General features: G+C 45.1%; 1 protein-coding gene across 6 annotated transcripts in view; it reads left to right on the top strand.

Moving 5' to 3' along the window:
- aatkb (apoptosis-associated tyrosine kinase b) overlaps positions 1–23,623 on the top strand; it is a 397,927-nt gene that overhangs the window by 227,213 nt on the left and 147,091 nt on the right. For 5 of the 6 annotated variants that reach the window (XM_072483628.1, XM_072483625.1, XM_072483631.1 and 2 more), the window contains exon 2: positions 18,000–18,133. In XM_072483628.1, the coding sequence (XP_072339729.1) occupies positions 18,005–18,133 (129 nt within the window). In that variant the 5' untranslated portion in view covers positions 18,000–18,004. Of the gene's footprint in view, positions 1–17,999; positions 18,134–23,623 lie in introns of those variants that run through there. The other variant, XM_072483629.1, reaches the window with a different exon arrangement.

Here is a 23,623-nt window from a genome sequence, read left to right as displayed (position 1 = left end):
GTGAGATCATGAGGACCAAGCAGGCTCCCCTTTCGCATTAAACGTAAACAAATATGGCGTGTGTCGTAAAGGTAGGCCGGCGTGAGTCTGGTAGGTCGGCCGGTTGCGAAAAGTGGGTCCCGGGAAAAAAAGTTTGAAAAACACTGTTACAGAGTGTCATTGAGGGGAAAACCAGGGGTTATCGCAGTGAGGAAAGAAGGTTCTCTGGAGATGTTTCAAGCAATGGAGGAGATATAGGACATAAACCTGAGTCAGTGGGGCCTAAAAATGAAGAAGATTGAGTCTTCATAAGCAAAGGATGGCAATTGTTAGACTTGTGAGAGATGTTGTTGAAACCATAACTGGAGGAAGCAGGATATTCTTCAGCTATTGAAAACCATGGAGGAGGTCAAGATGTAATCACTCAGGAATTGCATTATGAGAGGACTGAAGGTTGAAAATGAAAATGAAAATCGCTTATTGTCACAAGTAGGCTTCAAATGAAGTTACTGTGAAAAGCCCCTAGTCGCCACAGTCCGGCGCCTGTTCGGGGAGGCTGGTACGGGAATTGAACCCGCGCTGCTGGCCTGCCTGGGTCTGCTTTAAAAGCCAGCTATTTAGCCCTGTGCTAAACCAGGATGTGATTATCAGCAGGTATAATGTGAGGGAAGTTGATGAATATCGAATGGAATGATCAACATAAGAACAGATAGAATCATAGAATTTACAGTGCAGAAGGAGGCCATTCAGCCCATTGAGTCTGCACCGGCTCTTGGAAAGAGCACCCTACCCAAGCCCATATCTCCACCCTATCCCCATAACCCAATAACCCAGTAACCCCACCCAACACTAAGGTCAATTTTGGACACTAAGGGCAATTTAACATGGCCAATCCACCTAACCTGCACGTCTTTTGACTGTGGGAGGAAACCGGAGCACCCGGAGGAAATCCACGCACACACGGGGAGAACGTGCAGACTCCGCACAAGCAGTGACCCAAGCCGGGATTCGAACCTGGGACCCTGGAGCTGTGAAGCAATTGTGCTAACCACTATGCTACCATGCTGCCTCAATAGGGATAGATGATGACTGGAAGATGTTATTGATATTCAATAAAACAATGAGAGAGAAAGAGAGAGAGAGAATGCTTGCGAATCAAGCATCAACAACAACAACAATGTTTACGCGAACATAACTTTGATGGTAACTTGTTTAGTTGTGCACAGGGCTAGGCCCTCTATAAATCACCACTAGAATGAGCACGCTGGAAATCAGCAGAGGGAATATGGCTTTAGGAGCAGGGCAATTGTTCTTGGCTGCAGAGTGAGAAGGTAAAGAAACAGAAAGAGTAACACCTTGGAATGGAAGCAATAAGATACCAATACTGATTACCCAACAGCCCTGCTGACTACGTCTGACTATAACTGACCCGAAATCTACTCTGGACTCTGAAAGATCAATTGCCACCACATCCTGCATCCATTGACTTAATAACATGGAATGAATACCATATCAACATTAATGCAATTTTATGTAACTTCTGTGGACAATTTGCTGTTTTATGATCCAGTTATCCTATCGTAATCCAGAGTTAATTAATAAAATGGCCATATTTAAAGACAAACTGTCTTTTCTTAACAGTGCAACTGAACTACAACATGTAAGATATTTAAGTTGTTTAGTTGGGGAGGTGAGGTGGGTGGTGGTGGTGTTAGGATTGGGCCTGGGTAGAGTGGTCAGTCGAAGGGTCGGTGCAGACTCGATGGGCTGAATGGCCTCCTGCACTGTAGGGCCTCTATGATTCTAAGAATGCCAATAACAGGGGAAACAACTTTATCCTGGATGAGAAGAGAGATTGGTTGGAAAGTAGACCCCGATTGGTAGAGGCATTGCCATGGAGAATGCACCAGTTAATGGTGACTGACAGTTAACTGCCAAGCATTGTTTTAAAATTTAAACCAGGCAAATTGATTCTGATTGGTCAAGGAATGAATCAACAAATGGCTATCACTTATTTTGTTTAGCTCAATCAGGTGCAATGTGTGTACATGTTCTTTCTGTCTGCAAAGAACAGGGCCTTCTCCACTACATATAAACGCACCACACTGCGAACCAGACTGACAATCCTAAATTGGTTGTCAGCGTAATTCTTAGCACACTGAGGATTATTTAGCAAATGTTGTCCAGTCGCTGAATCACAGCGACTGTTGTTCACTGTGCTTTGAGTTTTGCAAACACGGGCTGATTGGGTACGGTCTGTACCTTGCCCATTGCGAACAGTGGAAGGGATAAGCTATTTGAAATGATCCACCAGTCTTTGCGACATACCTAGCATCGCACTGACACTCAAATTCATACCCACATTACTCTTTTGTATCACAGGCAGAACGTCCTTTTGACTTGATGCCAACATCCTGTGTTCGACGAAATGTTGGCCGGAATTCTGCAGTCATTGGGTCTCTCTGTTCTCATCAGCAATGCAGCCCCGCCTGTGAGTTTCCCAGCGGCGTGGGGTGTCTTCAATGGGAAATCCCATTGACAAACGGCGGGGAAGAGGGAATCCCACCACCAGCAAACGGGGCCACCGCCAAGAAACACGAGGAAAATCCCACCCTTCTTTTTTCAGCAATATTCAAGTTCTGTTCTACCAAACAGCAACTTTAAGGATCATAATCTTAATTCCAGAGTTCGGATTCCAAGCTGCAGTTTTACTTATGATAGAACTGGAGCCTATTCTTCACACACTTCTTTTATTTTTATCTATATTGACAGAGACACCCGTTACAAACGCGCGACACAAAACCCCACAACCACTGTTTCGGTCTGTCCCTATATATAGATACAAAAGTGAATCCCCAATTGATTCCCACCACCTGAATACGATTAAACACTCCATTAACAACCTGTATCGCTGCAATTCTCATGACAGGAACCTGCTACTCTCTGGATACAATAACAGAAAATCCATATCAATTGCTGTGTGCTGTGGTAGGACGATATTAACGGAATATTAAGTGAAATATAACGCAAACAGACACAATTACAAAATGCGACTTGATTTGTTCCATATGAAAACAAAATGGTTTGATGATTCGGATACATATATGTTTAGTCATGTCTCTCGGGTGAGGAAAAATTGACTTTTGTCTGCAGTTCCTGGTACAATTGATATTTTTGCTGAAAATCATCCAAAACCACTGTGAGATGGACATCAATACTTCAGACAGTAAAAATACAAGCACGTTATTCGGCAAGGATCTTTCAACAACAGCAAAGTTCTGAAAAATTATCAAAAGCTTAAAATAACAAAACCCTAGTTTCTCTTTTTATGAGCATAGCTTAGAGCCAGATGGGTTGCTGGAAGTATTGTCCAGACCAAAAAGAAGTTGTGTTGTAGGCACCTAACTGTCTATGCTTAGCGTATTTGCACAGCATGCTGGGTGGGAGTGCAAAGTTGGGCCTACATAACATTTAAAGGGAAGGGAACATTTAAAGTTGGATATCGGAATGAGTACTAACATTCTGAATCCCCTTTAGAACAGAGGTTCCCGAACTGGAGGTTGGGGTTCACGAGATGAGATTCTGGGCTTGCAATGGCTGTCGTGGACTGAATGTTAACAGCTGTGAGGGCCCTTTAAATCCTTGCTTTTTAGGCATGGTCTAAATGGCCGATGACTTGTTTTTTAGTTTCGGGATGACTAATATCATTGTTGTAAACTAACTTTATTGCTAACACATTTTCGCAACATGAACGCACAACAGCAAGGCATCAGCGGCCTTGTTACAATCGTAGAATCATAGAATCCCTACAGTGCAGAAGGAGGCAATGGGCCGGTTGGCAGCGCCCCCCCCGGCGAGTCTCCACCCCACGATGGGCCGAGTGGCCACCCATTTTCGGCCAGTCCCGGAGGCGTATATTACACCAGGTCCGTACCGGCGGGACCTGGCTCTGCGGGCAGCCTGTGGAGTCCTTGGGGGCGGGGGGGGGTGCGTGGGAGGATCTGGCCCCGGGGTGGGGGGCCCCCGCGGTGGCCTGACCCGCGATCGGGGCCCACCGATCCGCTAGCGGGCCTGTGCCATGGGGGCACTCTTTCCCTCCGCACCGTCTGGTGTAACAGTCCGCCATAGCAGGTGCGGAGAAGAACCCGCCTGCGCATGCGCTGGGGTGACGCCAGTACTCGCACCTTCCGGGCGGCCCGACGTTGGAGTGGTTCATGCCACTCCTCGGCGCCGGTATGACCCACCCCGCCAGATAGCGGAGAATCCCGCCCAAGGTGTTAGTAAGGAGTTAGTAAGGAGTTGATAGCAGTCGCATATTAGAGTAGCTCTGTAGTATCTTAGTGTGATTTAGTGTTAGACCATTATTTCTAACTTATTAATCTTAGACATTATAGCAATCTTTAGAGTAGTGTTAGTAATAAATAGTTTTGTTGTAAAACAAAGTCTACTGTTCTTTGCTAACACTACCACATCAAGATTCAACATCAGCATAATCAAAGAACATTACATTCTCCAACTCTCCACCCCAGCCTAATATTGATGAGGAAAATGGAGGAAGAAACAAGCAGAAACGAAAGGAAGGGAAAACTAAAGTTCAGGAGTGGCTCTTCAGACAGGTATCAGTGCAAATCCAATAGTTTGAACATTGGGTGATTAGAAAAGTGGGTCCAGAGAACAATATTGGCATTAATTTCCACCTCACTACAGGATTGTGTGGAATATATAGAATCATATACAGAAAAATAGAAGCAGGAGGAGGCCATTCGGCCCTTCGAGCCTGCTCTGCCATTCATTATGAACATGCTGATCATCAAGTTCAAACCCTGATCCCGCCTTCCCCCAAAACGTAACCCCTCTTGGCAGAAATAAGAAGATTGTGAAAGTCACTTTAATAAATTGATGAGGTTGATAGATTAGCTCAGTCCCTACCCTCAGATTGTTTTACAGATGCAATTATATCAGAATGAGCAGGCAAGTCCATCACCAAAATGAAAACTGTAGGACAACAGAGAATATTGAACTTCCAGAGTGATTAGCTCCACAGTTATGTCTTGTGGAATAACTAACGTGTCTCATTATATTTTCATAAATGATTAAATCCAATTGCGGCAACAACTGGGAAAGGTTTGGAAGCTAAATACTTTTAAATTGCAAGCTGTGGCTTGAAAATTAACACCATAGATGTGCAGGTGCAGGTCTTTTCTTGGCCCGGTATTATGTGGCAATAATGTATTATTTTCACTCTTTAATGACTGCGTATAATATTTATATTGCACTGCTGTGTATCGTGTGGAATTTAAGTATAATAAAGCTCCTGTACCAGCTATCCCATGTGAAGCGATGTACAAGTGACACGTTACCAATCTTTGCCCAAAATGTTTCTTTTAACCCAGGTCATCCTTCCAGGTTGTTGAAGATGGGGAACTAAGACCTAGGGTAGTTTTTGGGTTAAACCGGTGTAGAATTAAAATAGGGTGGTCAGGCAAAATTCAGTCCCCATGTCAAAGTCATACATTTGATTCTAATTTCCGCAGTATCACTAGAAAGCTGCCGTGTGAAGCTGCCATGCTGTAGTGACACCCTCATGCCATTGGTGGCACCAGTGCGCTTCCACAGAAGGAGGGCACGATTACAGCATGACAAGTTTACATAGGCCCTTGGCATTAGAATAATAATAATCTTTATTATTGTCACAAGTAAACTTACATTAACACTGCAATGACGTTACTGTGAAAATCCCCTAGTCACCACATTCCGGCGCCTGTTCGGGTACACAGAGGGAGAATTCAGAATGTCCAATTCACCTAACAAGCACGTCTTTCGGGACTTTGTGGGAGGAAACTGGAGCACCCGGAGGAAACCCACGCAGACGCGGGGAGAACGTGCAGACTCCGCACAGGCAGTGACCCAAGCCGGGAATCGAACCTGAGACCCTGGCGCTCTGAAGCAACAGTGCTAACCACTGTGCTACCGTGCCGCTCAAAGGCGGACAGGAGTATTTATAATGGGGATGGTTCACAGGAAGCGCCTCTAACCCGGGTGAGGAGGAATGGCTGAGTTCCCTGTCTTTATTCAACCTCACCCTCTGCTGGTGTCAACAAAGGTTTAATTGTGAGCAGCACAGTGGCACAGTGGTTAGCACTGCTGACTCAGACTCAGTAATTATGTGTAAAAGGAGCCCATTTAACCAGTCTTTCTTGAGTTAAGATGGAATACAGTTATTATCTATTAAAAGGGTAAGGAGAAATGGTAAAACACATGCATCCACAGGCATAGAGATTTGAATTAAGAATTGAGTCGAATAGTAAGTAAATATTTTTTTTTATGTATATGCAACAGTCCAAGAGTTGCAAGGAGTAGATGATTATTATTATTTGCAGCCATTGTGTATAGGAAAGAGACTAAGTGCGGCCTTGGCGAGATGTTCTTCCCTGCGTTTTTCCCCATTAAATCGTGACCTGTGAGTTAACAGCTGACGATCAATGTCCCCCAAAACACTTGTTCATCAGTATTAGTGCTCAGCTTCATTGCAATACTATTTGTTCAATCGCAAGGATCCTGAAATCTTCCCAACAATAATAGCAATTATACATTTTGTTTACTTTTCACTCACCTATTGCAATAGTTCAAATTAATCATATTCTCCAACACTTTCTGAATCTCGCCAAGCGATGCCCCCTGGTCTAGCTGTATAGCCCCATGCCAGGGGTCCCTTTAAATGAAGACCATGATCGCCTTCCGGGTCCCAGCCTGCATCTTCTGCACCCAGATGTCCTGCCCTCGTCAGACCATTGGGAATGCTGCCCACCATCAGCTGAAGCAGTTGGCTGGCCTGCCACTCAGGGGCCATTAATTAGCCGCTTCACCTAATACGTGTTGTTTTCAAGGGTGGTGGCGGGCAGCACAGAGCCTCCAGCTTCTGGGACGGACAACTGCTCATCGCCAAGGTAATCCAGCCCATGTCTTCCCTGAAATTGCACATTACATTCCTCATTCTGTTTATGGTTTACAAATTTGCACATCTCCATGACCATTCCCCAGCTGCGCACAAGTCAATAAAATCAAATAATGTAATTTAATCCCGCCCACTCTATCGTAATGATTATTGACGGTGTAAATTGTGCATAAAGTCAGCTAGTAACTTGCAGGAGTGCACAATACGACATGGCGGGAGCCATATTTCACATCATAATGAGCATGTCTTTGAGCACATTGTCCTGTCGAAATGTGTGGGACAATGAGATCGTACTACCAGTATCATATAATGTTCTCCTTTCTCAGAATAAATAAATCTGTAAACAAATAAATCAAAATAAATCTGTAATTATAAAAGCACAATTTTTATCCATACATAATGAACAATATTCATTTTCAAAAGTTAATTGTGTGGTGGGGAACCAGGGTAGGTGTGTAAGGCTGCATGTTCACCTGGAGATCCGGCCCAGACAGACAGTGATGGATTGGTAATGCAGTGTGGTGCTCGAAATGGGATTAATGTACAGAATTCGCAGCGGAAATACACATATGTATGCTTGTCTGTGTGTATACACAGACACACATGTATATACATATATATTTATTTAGATTTCCAGAAGGCCTTTGCGAAGGTGCCGCATAGGAGACTATTAAATAAGTTAAGAGCCCATGGTGTTAAAGGGTAAGATCCTGGCATGGATAGAGGATTGCCTGACTGTCAGAAGGCAGAGAGTGGGGATAAAGGGGTATTGTTCAGGATGACAGCCGGTGACTAGTGGTGTGCCTCAGGGGTCTGTGCTGGGACCACAACCTTTCACAATAAACATTAATGATCTGGAAGAAGGTACTGAAGGCACTGTTGTTACGTTTGCAGATGATACAAAGATCTGCAGAGGGACAGATAGTATTGAGGAAGCAAGGGGGCTGTAGAAGGACTTGGACAGGCTCGGAGAGTGGGCAAAGAAGTGGCAGATGGAATACAATGTGGAAAAGTTTGAGGTTATGCACTTTGGAAGGAGGAACGGAGGCATGGGCCAGGATTCTCCCTTCCCCATGGCGGCGGGAGAACCGGCGGCAACCATTCCGGCGTCAACAGCCCCCGAAAGTGCGGAACACTCCAGCTGGCGGCAAAGGGACGGCGCGAGTTTGCGCATGCGGAGCATGGCCGGCGTGATCTCGCACATGCGCGGAACTGCCGGCGTGGGTCCGCGCGTGCGCAAACCGGCCGGCGAATTTTGGCGCCTGTGCGAGGGGTTCTCTTCTCCGCGCCGGCCATGGCGGAGCCCTACAGGGGCCGGCGCGGAGGAAAGGGCCCCCACTGATCAGGCCCGCCCGCAGATTGGTGGGCCCCGATCGCGGGCCAGGCCGCTATGGGGGCCCCCCCTGGGGTCGGATCCCCCCAGAGGACCGCCCCCGCCGACTTACCTGCCAGGTCCCGCCGGTGTCAGAGGTGAGTGAGTCACGCTAGCGGGCCTGGCCAAAAGCAGACGGCCGCTCGGCCCATCGGGGCTCAGAGAATCGCTGGGGGCGCCGCTGCTAGCGGCCCACGACCGGCATGGCGTGAATCCCGCCCCCGCCTGAAAAACGACGCCGGAAAATAAATTTCTAAATGGGGAAATGCTTAGGAAATCAGAAGCACAAAGGGACTTGGGAGTCCTTGTTCACAATTCTCTTAAGGTTAACGTGCAGGTTCAGTCGGCAGTTAAGAAGGCAAATGCAATGTTAGCATTCATGTCGAGAGGGCTAGAATACAAGAGCAGGGATGTACTTCTGAGGCTGTAGAAAACTCTGGTCAGACCCCTTTGGAGTATTGTGAGCAGTTTTGGGCCCCGTATCTAAGGAAGGATGTGCTGGCCTTGGAAAGGGTCCAGAGGAGGTTCACAAGAATGATCCCTGGAATAAAGGACTTGTTGTGTGAGGAATGGGTGAGGACTCTGGGTCTGTACTCAATGGAGATTAGAAGGCTGAGGGGGGATCTTATTGAAACTTACAGTATACTGCGTAGCCCGGATAGAGTGGACGTAGAGAAGATGTTTCCACTGGTAGAAAAAACTAGAAGCAGAGGACACAATCTCAGACTAAAGGGACGATCCTTTAAAATAGAGATGAGGAAGAATTTCTTCAGCCAGAAGGTGGTGAATCTGTGGAACTCTTTGTCGCAAAAGGCTGTGGAGGCCAAATCACTGAGTGTCTTTAAGACAGAGATAGATAGGTTCTTGATTAATAAGGGGTGATGGGGAGAAGGCAAGAGAGTGGGAATGAGAAAAATATTAGCCATGATTGAATGGCGGAGCAGACTCGATGGGTCGAGTGGTCTAATTCTGCTCCTATGTATTATGGTCTTATATATTCGGCATATATATTTAAAAGTTCCATTCCAATTAGACACAACTGGAGCACTGTTTACAGGAGACTTGTTTAAGCAACAGTCTGATAAGTTCAGGGTGTGCCTCCTGCCTCCTCTCTCCCCACCAGGATACCGAGGTCCCATCTGGCATCTCAGAGACATGTAAAAGATTCCATTGCACTATCTTGCAGATGAGGAGAGTCCTGGCCAATATTTATCCCTTTCTATCTTTGCCTTTCAGCTTTTCCTATGTTACATGGGGTTGCCCTTCAAACTAAGCTGAATAAGACCGGGTTGGGTTGGGGGTGGGGGGTGGTGGAGTTCGGCTGAATTGGCCGCAGCTCCATCAGTCCCGGCAGCGCCAATAGTATATTAGTGGCCGCTGCCGGGACTGCAAGAGGAAGAAGGTTCAGGGGATTCCTGAAGTCGCTAAATTCGGCAGGGAGGGTTTTGGTTGGTCAGGGCAGAGGGGGTTGGGGAGAAGTTGGACAAAAGACCACAAGGGGTAGGAAGAAAGTGGCGCAGTCCCTAAAGATTGAGCCCCCCTTTCTGGGCTGAAGACCAGCACGTATACACGCTTGTTCGCCTGAGGCTGGCCAATGTTTAGTCCTCAAGAAACAAATTTAAAAATAGATTTATTTGCTCATTATCAAGTTGGTGGTTGTGCTGCGCTCAGTTTGGTTGCTGGACCTTCTGCGCGACCAACAGCCGCTACATTTCAGAAGTATTTAATTGGCTTTTAAGAAATCCTGAGGTTGTGAAAGGCACAATTTAAACGCAAGACTTTCTTTTAGCGAGCTTCTGGCCTGCAGTGAAAATAGCCGCTGTGATAAAATTGTTCTGGTTGGTTTACCGATGCTCTTTCTGTCCTTAATGCTGACCAATTGGAAAAGCCGGCTCACAACAGCTTTGAACCTTGATTCCTGTTGGATGCAGTTGTGCGTGATCGCACAGTCTCCTGTTTTATTTTGTTTTACGTGTGATGCTCGCATTGCCTTACTTAGCTGATAACTTTGCCAAAACTGAGACCCCCTCGACCAACCAACAGTATTGTAACTGGACCTATCTTGTTGATGGATGAATTGGCTAATCAAGCATCGCTCTCATTCTCACAAAGCTACAAGGACTCCTTTCAATTGTCATTACCCCAGCGCAGCCCAGCAGACTCGAGAGAAGTTACTTCGCTCCACTGGATAGTCCATCACTCTGGCATGAATCTCATGGAGTGGCTGAGCGTGCTTACAATTCAGTGGAAGACATCCGCTGGCCTTTCTCAATCTGAGACTTTGCAACTGTTGGACACCCTAAAGAGATTCCGCTTGGTTACAAGTCCCCAGCACCAAATGAATCGAAATAGAAACTCTGCAAATATTATGTTCAATTTTCTGCACGATGGAGTCACAATGTAACACATTACAATGGGCCTTAGAAGCAGCTCCAATTCCTTGTGCACACAATGCCCAGAGTCTTTGTAGCAACTACCAGGAAATATAATCCCCAGGGATCCCAGGATCATATTTATGCATCAAGTAACTTTTGTTTGTGTCACTGCAGGTTCATCCAACAGGATTGCGCTGTATTCCTTTATTAAATCCACTTGTTCCTGGTTTTTTTCCTTTACAGAGAGATTAACAATATGTCTCTCTCTTATATGCCAATAACAATCTGCATTTATATAGCGTGTTCAACACGGTACGACATCCCAGGCGCTTCACAGAAGCGTTACCAAATTAAAAACTTGACACCCAGCCACATGGAGATATTAAGGCGAGAAGTGAGTTTTCGCGAGTGTCTTCAAGTAGGGGAAAGAGGTGGAGAGGGAGGTAATTCCGGAGCGTAGCTGAGCCTGGATGCCAGAGGAAATCAGCAGGCGGGTGGAATGGGGCAAATTGTGGCTTTCCCCATTCCGGGTAGCACGTTGTCGCTGCAATGAACCCGCAGCCAAACATTTTCTGTCCATTGTACCGGTTGATTGGTATCTTGGAACTCAGCTGTCATGGTTTGCAGCCATTACTCTGAGCAAGGCTTTCATCATTGTAGACAGTGGACAGTCAGGGGATTGTGCATCACTGTGGGATGTTGCCAGTTAAACCCAAATGGACAAATCTGCTCTGCAGACACCAGGGATTTGTCCTAATCAGCTGTGGTCTGTTCTTTATTGGCACGTCACATTCATATTCAGTGAGATGCACTCCGGGAAAGAGAGCGTAATACTGATTGGAACCGAGCCCAAGCTCTCAGATGGCACAAGCAAAGGGATAAAGATCTTTACAACATGGGAGCAAAATAAAACTATAAAGCAAAGACTAAATAGAAGTCAATTTGAATAGGATCTTTCTCTGCAAAAACCTGGGGGGAAAAAAAACAAGTATTTAATATTGTAGGAAAGTTGTGCTTCATAATCATCAAATGCTCTTTTTTTTTTAAATATTTCCCTGTGAGAAATTCATTCTTCAGGCCAGATGGGTCCAGATTTCAGCACTAGGTCAATGCTGCGTGAGATGATCTCAGCAGCTGTTACAATTGGCCTTATCATCCCCGGGCTAAGGAGAGGCAATATCAAGCAGATTTTCTGCTCCTGATACCGTGGTGTCCCGTGTATGCCCGGATCTTTATGCAGTCCAAGATCTCACCTCGTCATGAGGCTCTGTATGGTCAACTTTCTGCGAAAGCTCACAAAGGGGTCAGCTAGTGACCACATGGACAACGGGCAGTATGGTAGCACAGTGGTTAGCACAGTTGCTTCACAGTGCCAGGGTCCCAGGTTCGATTCCCGACATGGGTCACTGTCGGTGCGGAGTCTGCACGTTCTCCCCGTGTCTGCGTGGGTTTACTCCGGGTGCTCCGGTTTCCTCCCACAAGTCCGGAAAGACGTGCTGTTAGGTGGATTGGACATTCAGAATTCTCCCTCACTGTACCCGGACAGGTGCCGGAGTGTGCTTTTCACAGTAACTTCATTGCAGTGTTAAGAACAAAGAACAAAGAAAAGTACAGCACAGGAACTGGCCCTTCGGCCCTCCAAGCTTATGCCGACCATGCTGCCTGTCTAAACTAAAATCTTCCACACTACAGGGTCCGTATCCCTCTATTCCCATCCTATTCATGTATTTGTCAAGATCTCTAAATTTCACTAAGTTTAGAATGTCACTATCGTCCCTGCTTCCACCACCTCCTCCGGTAGCGAGTTCCAGGCACCCAGTACCCTCTGTGTAAAAAACTTGCCTCGTACATCTACTCTACACCTTGCCCCTCATACCTTAAACCTATGCCCCTGATAATTGACCCCTCTAACCTGGGGAAAAGCCTCTGACTATCCACTCTGTCTATGCCCCTCATAATTTTGTAGACCTCTATCAGGTCGCCCCTCAACCTCCGACGTTCCAGTGAGAACAAACCGAGTTTATTTAACCGCTCCTCGTAGCTAATGCCCTCCATACCAGGCAACATCCTGGTAAATCTCTTCTGCACCCTCTCTAAAGCCTCCACATCCTTCTGGTAGTGTGGCGACCAGAATTGAACACTATACTCCAAGTGTGGCCTAACGAAGGTTCTATACAGCTGCAACATGACTTGCCAATTTTTATACTCAAAGCCTACTTGTGACAACAATAAAGATTGTTATAAAAACTGGAGGCAAAAGAGGTGGAGCATCTACATATACCCCGTCCTTCAGGACACGAGCAAGATTCTGCTATTGCTGTCAGCAAATGTTCTTAGTAAATCTCAGTCCCTTGATGTGGGAGGTGCCGAGATGGGTCAAATATAACAAGTGGCCATTGAAATGTCACACAAATAGACTGCCACAGGAAAAAGGAAATGAAGTCCAAGCACTTCCCCGGAGGAAGGCAGGACGTTACTGGCGAAGGCTTTAATTTTTCCCGTAAAGATGCTAGGCTATTTTTTCATTGACCTCCATTCAATGAAGTCACTTGACACCCACTCAAGTAAACTGGTTAGACAGTGGCAGAATTAATGATCCTCTTCCCACTTTGACCATCACCATAAAAAGGCATTGAAAAAAATCCCTCATCTGGACACCCCTTGTTTTTGCTAAAGTGTATTTCAAATCGCCCTCTTGACTGGAATTGTATCCTCAGCAGAACAGAGTTCCCACTCTTTGGATCTGGATGGAAATCATTGGGAGGGGGGTAATTTAAAACAAAATGTGCTTTTCTTAATTTTGCCAGATGTTTGTTCCCTTCTATTGGGTTATTGGGGGTATTAAACAAGTCTGAATATTGTTACCAAAGCAGCTTCCCACAATAGGAAAACCCAGATTGTAAAGTCACAGCTTCATTTTGTGTGTGTTTATAAAGTACAATTCTCACTGATTTTCTGCCCTCCTTCCAATCTTTCCTTGAGTTGAGTTTAAGATGTGCCATTTCCAATTCCAATTCTCTTCTCTCATCTGGTGGTGCATTAAGGCAGACTTTTGTCCATTTTCATAGCTAGTAATTCCCGGTCTTTAGTCTGTCGCCAGGGGCTTGTAGCTTGAGGCATGCCACTCCACATCAAGCATAGAATCCGTACAGTGCAGGAAGAGGCCATTCAGCCCATAGAGTCTGCATCGACCATCTGAAAGAACCCCCTAGGCCCACTCCCCCGCCCTATCCTCAGAATCCAGCCTTTGGACACAAAGGGGCAACTTAGCATGGTCAATCCACCTAACCTGCACATCCTTGGACTGTGGGAGGAAACCGGAGCATCCGGAGGAAACCCACGCAGACACGGGGAGAACGTGCAGACGCCACACAGGCAGTCACCCAAGGTTGAAATTGAACCCGGGTCCCTGGCACTGTGAGGCAGCAGTGCTAACCACTGTGCCTCCATGCCACATGACCTGTAGTCTCTCCCGCTCTTACCACCAGCCATTGGCCTGTTGGAATGATTTTGCAGGTTGACACACTCAACCTGTTGACTGCATTATGAACGCACCTTCCTTGACCATCAAGTCCAGGGGTGGGACTCGCACTCAGAGCTCCTGGCTCAGAGGCAGAGACACTACCCATTACCCCACAAGACCTTCAAGCGATGCTGTTTGAACTCTAATAACTCCCCTCAAGTTGCTATTCTTTGTGGGTGAATTTTTACTATGTATGGGCAAATCGCAACAGAGATTCCTTCTCAGTAGCCCCACCTTCTGGGGGTCCTACCCAACACATGCAATATGTCCCACCCCTCAATCAGCCTCTATCAGAAGGACTACCAAGGGCAAGAAACTCAGTGGATGTGTTGGTGCCCCAAATCCCTGCCACTTCTTCCACCGGCTGTTTGACATGGAAAGCTGACCTGGAATTTCTGATGGCAATGAAGTTAGATACCACACTGTTAACCTCCGAGAACAGCCTATTTCTGTGGTGCAGACACCAATAAGACAGCGACATTGTCTGAACGACTGCATCTTAAATGTCCCTGGTTTCATAAAGAACTCTTCTGCTGTTCCAATGCTTTGCCATACTAATAAAGAATTCAGTGTCGCAGCTGCCCTTTTAGCTAGTAACTTACAGCAAGAGGCAAGTCCAGGCTTGACTGCACCTCGACTGGAATTTATAACCACGTGTTTGATTTCACATTTATGGTTTTCCTCAGGGCTACGTCCCTATAATCAATACAACTGATGCGTTATGTTGATCACAGTGATAGAGCAACCAGCAGCTAGACTGGCAAGATTCCAAATCCTATATCCAGGATATCTTTTTAATTCTTTGTTATGGGAATTGACGGAGTGAGTATCTCCGGGAACGGCAGCACATGCCGGCAACTGAGGTTCTTGCTAGTTTTGTTATTCAAAGGCTGGCCTCCGACATTTAAAGTTTAACGGGTTGAATAAATATGAGTTAAATCTTGGCACGTTTACAACATTGAGAATGGATGGAATAATGAAGCTGGGTGAGGGACATTCCTGTCAGAGGTGAGTCTGGCCACTTTACCTCCCCCCACCCCCACCCCCACTCTCCTTTAAGGCACTCCTTAAAGTCTACTCCTTTGACCCAACCATTGATCATCAGCTTGACTATTTTCCTATGTAACTGGGTGTCAAACGTTTCTTGTGAAAGGCCTTGGGGAGGTTTCCCCAAATTACATTCAATACAATGTCACACAACAGACTAGCGAGAAAGGTTATAGCTTGTGGAATAAAAGGGCCAGTATCAACATTGGTACAAAATTGACTGAAAAATTGGAAGCAGAGAGTAATGGTCAATGGATATTTTTCAGCCCAAAGGAAGGTGCATGTGGTGTTCCCCAGGGGTCAGTCTTGGGACCCTTGCTTTTCTTGATATAAATTAAGATATGGATCTTGGTGTTCGAGAGACAATTTCAAAGTTTGCAGGTGACACAAAACTTGGAAGCATTGTAAACTATGAAGAGGACAGCGTAGAACTTCAATAGGACATAGACAGCTGGTGCAGTGGGCAAATAGGTGGCAGGTGGAGTTTAATATGGAGAAGTGCGAGGTGATGCATTTTGGTCGGAGGAACATGGAGAGACAATATCAAATAAGAGGTAAAATTCTTAAGGGGAAGCAGGAGCAGAAGGGCCTGGGTGTGTCTGTGCCAAGATCATTGAAGGTGGCAGGGCAGGCGGAGAGAGCAGTTAATAAAGGCACTTTCGAAATAGGAAAAGACTTCAGCTATCAGAAGCACAAAGGGATTTGGGAATCCTGGTTTAGGATTCTCTTAACGTTAATGTGCAAGTTCATTCGGCAGTTAAGAAGGCAAATGCAATGTTAGCATTCATGTCAAGAGGGCTAGAATACAAGAATAGGGATGTACTTCTAAGCTGTATAAGGCTCTTGTCAGACCCCATTTGAAGTATTGTGGGCAGTTTTGGGCCCCGTATCTAAGGAAGGATGAGCTGGCCTCCAGAGGAGGTTCACAAGAATGATCCCTGGAATGAAGAGCTTGTCGTATGAGGAGCAGCTGAGAACTCTGGGTGTGTACTCATTGGAGTTTAGACGGATGAGGGGGGATCTTATTGAAACTTACAGGATACTGCGAGGCCTGGATAGAGTGGACATGGAGAGGATGTTTCCACTTGTAGGAAAAACTAGAACCCAAGGGCACAGCCTCAGACTGAAGGGACGATCCTTTAAAACAAAAATGAGGAGGAATTTCTGCAGCCAGAGGATGGTGAATCTGTGGAACTCTTTGCCGCAGAAGGCTGCGGAGGCCAAGTCACTGAGTGTCTTTAAGACAGAGATAGATAGGTTCTTGATTAATAGGGGGATCAGGGGTTATGGGGAGAAGGCAGGAGAATGGGGATGAGAAAATATCAGCCATGGTTGAATGGGGGAGCAGACTCGATGGGCCGAATGGCCTAATTCTGCTCCAATGTCTTAGGTCTTATAAAGCATATACTATTTTGGGCTTTATTATTGGGGCATAGAGTACAAGGGCAAGGAGGTTGTGCTGAATTTATACAAGACCTCAGGTGGAATACTATGGGCACCACACTATAGGAAGGATGTGTACACATTGAAGGGAATGCAGAATAGGCTTACGAGAATGGGTCCAGGGGTGAGAAAATTCTATTCGGAGGTTAGATTGGAGAGCATTGCAATTGTTCTCCTTGGAGAGAAGAAGGCTGAGAGGAGAGTTGACAGAGATGCACAAACTCGAGAGGGGCCAGCACGGAGTAGTCAGGGAGAAACCTTTCCCACTCGCAAAAGGATCGAGAACGAGAGGGCACAGATTTAAAGTGATTTGCAAAAGAAGCAAATGTGACGTGAGAAAAAAAAACTTTTCCACGCTGCGAGTGGCTCGGGTCTGGAATGCACTGTTTGGAAGTGTGGCGGAGGAAGGTTCAATCGAGACATTCAGGAGAATGTTAGATGATAATTTGAATCGAAACAATGTGCAGGGGTACAGGGAAAAGGCAGGGGAGTGGCAAAGTATTGTTCTCTCTCTCTCTCTGCCTTTCTTGCACCTGACCTTAGAATCCCTGAACTTACACTGAAATTGGAAATGTGTTTCATTGGCCAGTCCTGCCCCTTACTGCGAGATGTATAAATTTCTCCAGCAAGATATAATCCTGGCACCATTTTGATGGCCATTATGCCACAAGTCCAACTTAAGAGAAAAAGCAACGACGAGATTGTGCATTTCAAATGTATGTAAATTCGCCACACATATCTACATATTTGTCGTCCATAAGTCTTTTTTATTCGTTGCCCGTTGGCTGGGCCAGCATTTGTTGTCCATCCCTAATTGTCCTTTAATTGAGTGGCTTGCAAGGCCGTTTACGAGTCAAGCATTTTGCTGTGGATCTGGAGTCACATGTGGGGCAGCCCAGCTACGGGTGGCAGATTTCCTACCCTAAAGGACATGAGTGAGCATAATGTTTTTTTTTTGACAATCGACAGTGGTCACCTTTAGACTTTTAATGCCAGATTTTTATTTAATTCAATTTTCGACACCTGCCACGGTGGGATTCGAACCCGGGTCCCCCAGAGCATTGCCCTGGGTCTCTGGATTCTAGTCCATTGACAATACCGCTGTTCCTTTTCAGCAAATTCATTATGATGCTGGCTCTGTAAACATTTGGGAGTCCATGACAGTAATTCAATAACGGTGGGGGTGTTACGACAACAACAATTATTTACCACGCACAATAAGCTTCATTTCAAAACAGTTGAACCTCACATTGATAATTCTGACACGTTTACTAAAATGTCTTGTCTGCGTTTCTATCTTACTAGATGGGATGCCGATTGGTGAACTCACGTGGTCCTCCTCACTTGCTGTGGTAGCAGTGTCTTTTTCTGGTCTTTTCACCTTCATCTTCCTCATGCTCGCCTGCCTCTGTTGCAAGAAAGGAGATATTGGGTTTAAGGTAAGTGCCGCAGGAGCAAATGGGATAAACGGATTATTCCTTTGTCTGTTCTCCGTACATTCAGTCAAAACTGAGAAAGAGTGGCGTACCATGAGGCCCTGAAACTGATTTCAGTATATTCAAAATGTTGTTATTTTGGGCAAAGTGAGGCCGTCAGCCTGAAGATTTTAGTGGGGGGAGGGGCGCTCAAACTGATCATCACAAGCTTACCACAACACAAATCACTTGATTTGATTTGATTTGATTTATTGTCACATGTACTGAAGTACAGTGAAAAGTATTTTTCTGCAGCCGAGGAGCGTACACAGTACGTACATAGTAGACACAAGAATAATCAACAGAGAACATTGACAAATGGTACATTAACAGAACAGTGATTGGTTACAGTGTGGTACAAGGGGCCAAACACAGCAAACAAAGCAAATAGATGAGCAAGAGCAGCATAGGGCGTCGTGAATAGTGTTCTTACAGGGAACAGATCAGTCCAAGGGACTGAGGAGAAACATACAGAGAAGTATTTGCAGGCACAGGTATAATGACAGGTATTTGCAGATTGGGATGCCCTGAATAGTGAATGAAGATACATGCAAATTGAGAGGTTTGCAGGTAGAGGTATACCAAAGAATGGTTGCAGGTACAGGTGTACCAAAAGATATTTACAGGAACAGGTATACCAAAGAGTGTTTGCAGGTAGCGTGTATCGAGAAGTGTTTGTGGGACAGTGTATTGAGCAGTGTTTGTGGGTACAGTGTATTGAGAGGTGTTTGTGTGTACAGTGTATGAAGCAGTGATTGTGGGACAGTTTATCGAGAAGAGTTTGTGATACAGTGTATCAAGAAGAGTTTGTGGGACAGTGTATCGAGCGGTGTTTGTGGGACAGTGTGTTGAAAAGTGATTGTGGGTATAGTGTGTTGAAAAGTGATTGTGGGTATAGTGTGTTGAAAAGTATTTGTGGGTAAAGTGTATCGGGAAGTATTTAAGTGTATACTGTATCGAGAAGTGTTTGTGGCTACAGTGTATTGAGAGTTGTTTGTGGGTGCAGTGTATCGAGAAGTGGTTGTGACTGCAGTGTATTGAGAGGTGTTTGTGGGTGCAGTTTATCGAGAGGTGTTTGTGGGTGCAGTGTATCGAGAAGTGTTTGTGTGTACAGTGTATCGAGAGGTGTTTGTGGGTGCAGTTTATCGAGAGTTGTTTGTGGGTGCAGTGTATCGAGAAGTGTTTGTGTGTACAGTGTATTGAGAGGTGTTTTTAGGTACACGGTATCGAGAAGTGTTTGTGTGTACAGTGTATTGAGAGGTGTTTTTAGGTACACTGTATCGAGAAGTGTTTGTATGTACAGTGTATTGATAGGTGTTTTTAGGTACACTGTATCGAGAAGTTTTGTGTGTACAGTGTATTAAGAGGTGTTTTTAGGTACACTGTATCGAGAAGTGTTTGTGTGTACAGTGTATCGAGAGGTGTTTGTGGGTACAGTGTATCGAGACGTGTTGTGGGTACAGTGTATCGAGAAGTGTTTGTGGGTACAGTGTATCAAGAGGTGTTTCTGGGTGCAGCGTATCGAAAAGTGTTTGTGGTACAGTGTATTAAGAGGTGTTTTAGGTACACTGTATCGAGAAGTGTTTGTGTGTACAGTGTATTGAGAGGTATTTTTAGGTACATGGTATCGAGAAGTGTTTGTGTGTACAGTGTATCGAGAGGTGTTTTTAGGTACACTGTATCGAGAAGTGTTTGTGTGTACAGTGTATTGAGAGGTGTTTTTAGGTACACTGTATCGAGAAGTTTTGTGAGTCCAGTGTATTGAGAGGAGTTTTTAGGTACACTGTATCGAGAAGTGTTTGTGTGTACAGTGTATCGAGATGTGTTTGTGGGTACAGTTAATCGAGACGTGTTTGTGGGTACAGTGTATCGAGAGGTCTTTGTGGGTGCAGTGTATCGAGAAGTGTTTGTGTGTACAGTGTATCGAGAGGTGTATGTGCGTACAGTGTATCGAGAGGTGTCCGTGGCTGCAGTGTATCGAGAGGTGTTTGTGGGTGCAGTTTATCGAGAGTTGTTTGTGGGTGCAGTGTATCGAGAAGTGTTTGTGTGTACAGTGTATTGAGAGGTGTTTTTAGGTACACTGTATCGAGAAGTGTTTGTGTGTACAGTGTATTGAGAGGTGTTTTTAGGTACACGGTATCGAGAAGTGTTTGTGTGTACAGTGTATTGAGAGGTGTTTTTAGGTACACTGTATCGAGAAGTGTTTGTGTGTACAGTGTATTGATAGGTGTTTTTAGGTACACTGTATCGAGAAGTTTTGTGTGTACAGTGTATTAAGAGGTGTTTTTAGGTACACTGTATCGAGAAGTGTTTGTGTGTACAGTGTATCGAGAGGTGTTTGTGGGTACAGTGTATCGAGACGTGTTGTGGGTACAGTGTATCGAGAAGTGTTTGTGGGTACAGTGTATTGAGAGGTGTTTTTAGGTACACTGTATCGAGAAGTGTTTGTGTGTACAGTGTATTGAGAGGTCTTTTTAGGTACACGGTATCGAGAAGTGTTTGTGTGTACAGTGTATTGAGAGGTGTTTTTAGGTACACTGTATCGAGAAGTTTTGTGTGTACAGTGTATTAAGAGGTGTTTTTAGGTACACTGTATCGAGAAGTGTTTGTGTGTACAGTGTATTGAGAGGTGTTTTTAGGTACACGGTATCGAGAAGTGTTTGTGTGTACAGTGTATTGATAGGTGTTTTTAGGTACACTGTATCGAGAAGTTTTGTGTGTACAGTGTATTAAGAGGTGTTTTTAGGTACACTGTATCGAGAAGTGTTTGTGTGTACAGTGTATCGAGAGGTGTTTGTGGGTACAGTGTATCGAGAGTTGTTTGTGGGTGCAGTGTATTGAGAAGTGTTTGTGTGTACAGTGTATCGAGAGGTGTTTGTGGGTACAGTGTATCGAGACGTGTTGTGGGTACAGTGTATCGAGAAGTGTTTGTGGGTACAGTGTATCGAGTGGTGTTTGTGGGTGCAGTGTATCGAGAAGTGTTTGTGGTACAGTGTATTGAGAGGTGTTTTTAGGTACACTGTATCGAGAGGTTTTGTGTGTACAGTGTATTAAGTGGTGTTTTTAGGTACACTGTATCGAGAAGTGTTTGTGTGTACAGTGTATCGCAGAAGTGTTTGTGGGTACAGTGTATCGAGAGGTGTTTGTGGGTGCAGTGTATCGAGAAGTGTTTTTGTGTACATTGTATTGAGAGGTATTTTTAGGTACACGGTATCGAGAAGTGTTTGTGTGTACAGTGTATTGAGAGGTGTTTTTAGGTACACTGTATCGAGAAGTTTTGTGTGTTCAGTGTATTGAGAGGTGTTTTTAGATACACTGTATCGAGAGGTGTTTGTGGGTGCAGTGTATCGAGAAGTGTTTGTGTGTACAGTGTATCGAGAGGTGTTTGTGTGTACAGTGTATCGAGAGGTGTTTGTGTGTACAGTGTATCGAGAGGTGTTTGTGGCTGCAGTGTATCGAGAGGTGATTGTGGCTGCAGTGTATCGAGAGGTGTTTGTGGGTGCAGTTTATCGAGAGTTGTTTGTGGGTGCAGTGTATCGAGAAGTGTTTGTGTGTACAGTTTATCGAGATGTGTTTGTGGCTGCAGTGTATCGAGAGGTGTTTGTGGGTACAGTGTATCGACACGTGTTGTGGGTACAGTGTATCGAGAGGTGTTTGTGGGTGCAGTGTATCGAGAAGTGTTTGTGGTACAGTGTATTGAGAGGTGTTTTTAGGTACACTGTATCGAGAAGTGTTTGTGTGTACATTGTATTGAGAGGTATTTTTAGGTACACGGTATCGAGAAGTGTTTGTGTGTACAGTGTATTGAGAGGTGTTTTTAGGTACACTGTATCGAGAAGTGTTTGTGTGTACAGTGTATCGAGATGTGTTTGTGGCTGCAGTGTATCGAGAGGTGTTTGTGTGTACAGTGTATCGAGAGGTGTTTGTGGGTGCAGTGTATCGAGAAGTGTTTGTGGTACAGTGTATTGAGAGGTGTTTTTAGGTACACTGTATCGAGAAGTGTTTGTGTGTACATTGTATTGAGAGGTATTTTTAGGTACACGGTATCGAGAAGTGTTTGTGTGTACAGTGTATTGAGAGGTGTTTTTAGGTACACTGTATCGAGAAGTGTTTGTGTGTACAGTGTATCGAGGTGTGTTTGTGGCTGCAGTGTATCGAGAGTTGTTTGTGGGTGCAGTTTATCGAGAGGTGTTTGTGGGTGCAGTTTATCAAGAGTTATTTGTGGGTGCAGTGTATCGAGAAGTGTTTGTGGTACAGTGTATCGAGAGGTGTTTGTGGGTACAGTGTATCGAGAGGTATTTGTGTGTACAGTGTATCGAGAGGTGTTTGTGGCTGCAGTGTATCGAGAGGTGTTTGTGGGTGCAGTTTATCGAGAGTTGTTTGTGGGTGCAGTGTATCGAGAAGTGTTTGTATGTACAGTTTATCGAGATGTGTTTGTGGCTGCAGTGTATCGAGAGGTGTTTGTGGGTACAGTGTATCGACACGTGTTGTGGGTACAGTGTATCGAGAGGTGTTTGTGGGTGCAGTGTATCGAGAAGTGTTTGTGGTACAGTGTATTGAGAGGTGTTTTTAGGTACACTGTATCGAGAAGTGTTTGTGTGTACATTGTATTGAGAGGTATTTTTAGGTACACAGTATCGAGAAGTGTTTGTGTGTACAGTGTATTGAGAGGTGTTTTTAGGTACACTGTATCGAGAAGTGTTTGTGTGTACAGTGTATCGAGATGTGTTTGTGGCTGCAGTGTATCGAGAGGTGTTTGTCTGTACAGTGTATCGAGAGGTGTTTGTGGGTGCAGTGTATCGAGAAGTGTTTGTGGTACAGTGTATTGAGAGGTGTTTTTAGGTACACTGTATCGAGAAGTGTTTGTGTGTACATTGTATTGAGAGGTATTTTTAGGTACACGGTATCGAGAAGTGTTTGTGTGTACAGTGTATTGAGAGGTGTTTTTAGGTACACTGTATCGAGAAGTGTTTGTGTGTACAGTGTATCGAGGTGTGTTTGTGGCTGCAGTGTATCGAGAGTTGTTTGTGGGTGCAGTTTATCGAGAGTTATTTGTGGGTGCAGTGTATCGAGAGGTGTTTGTGGGTGCAGTTTATCAAGAGTTATTTGTGGGTGCAGTGTATCGAGAAGTGTTTGTGGTACAGTGTATCGAGAGGTGTTTGTGGGTACAGTGTATCGGGACGTGTTGTGGGTACAGTGTATCGAGAAGTGTTTGTGGGTACAGTGTATCGGGAGGTGTTTGTGGGTGCAGTGTATCGAGAAGTGTTTGTGGTACAGTGTATTGAGAGGTGTTTTTAGGTACACTGTATCGAGAAGTGTTTGTGTGTACATTGTATTGAGAGGTATTTTTAGGTACACTGTATCGAGAAGTGTTTGTGTGTACAGTGTATCGAGATGTGTTTGTGGGTACAGTTAATCGAGACGTGTTTGTGGGTACAGTGTATCGAGAGGTGT

Source organism: Scyliorhinus torazame, chromosome 18 (assembly GCF_047496885.1).
Source record: "Scyliorhinus torazame isolate Kashiwa2021f chromosome 18, sScyTor2.1, whole genome shotgun sequence".
Lineage (NCBI taxonomy): Eukaryota > Metazoa > Chordata > Chondrichthyes > Carcharhiniformes > Scyliorhinidae > Scyliorhinus > Scyliorhinus torazame.
Note: the sequence above shows the minus strand (reverse complement) of the source record. Positions and strands in the feature narration are given on the sequence as shown.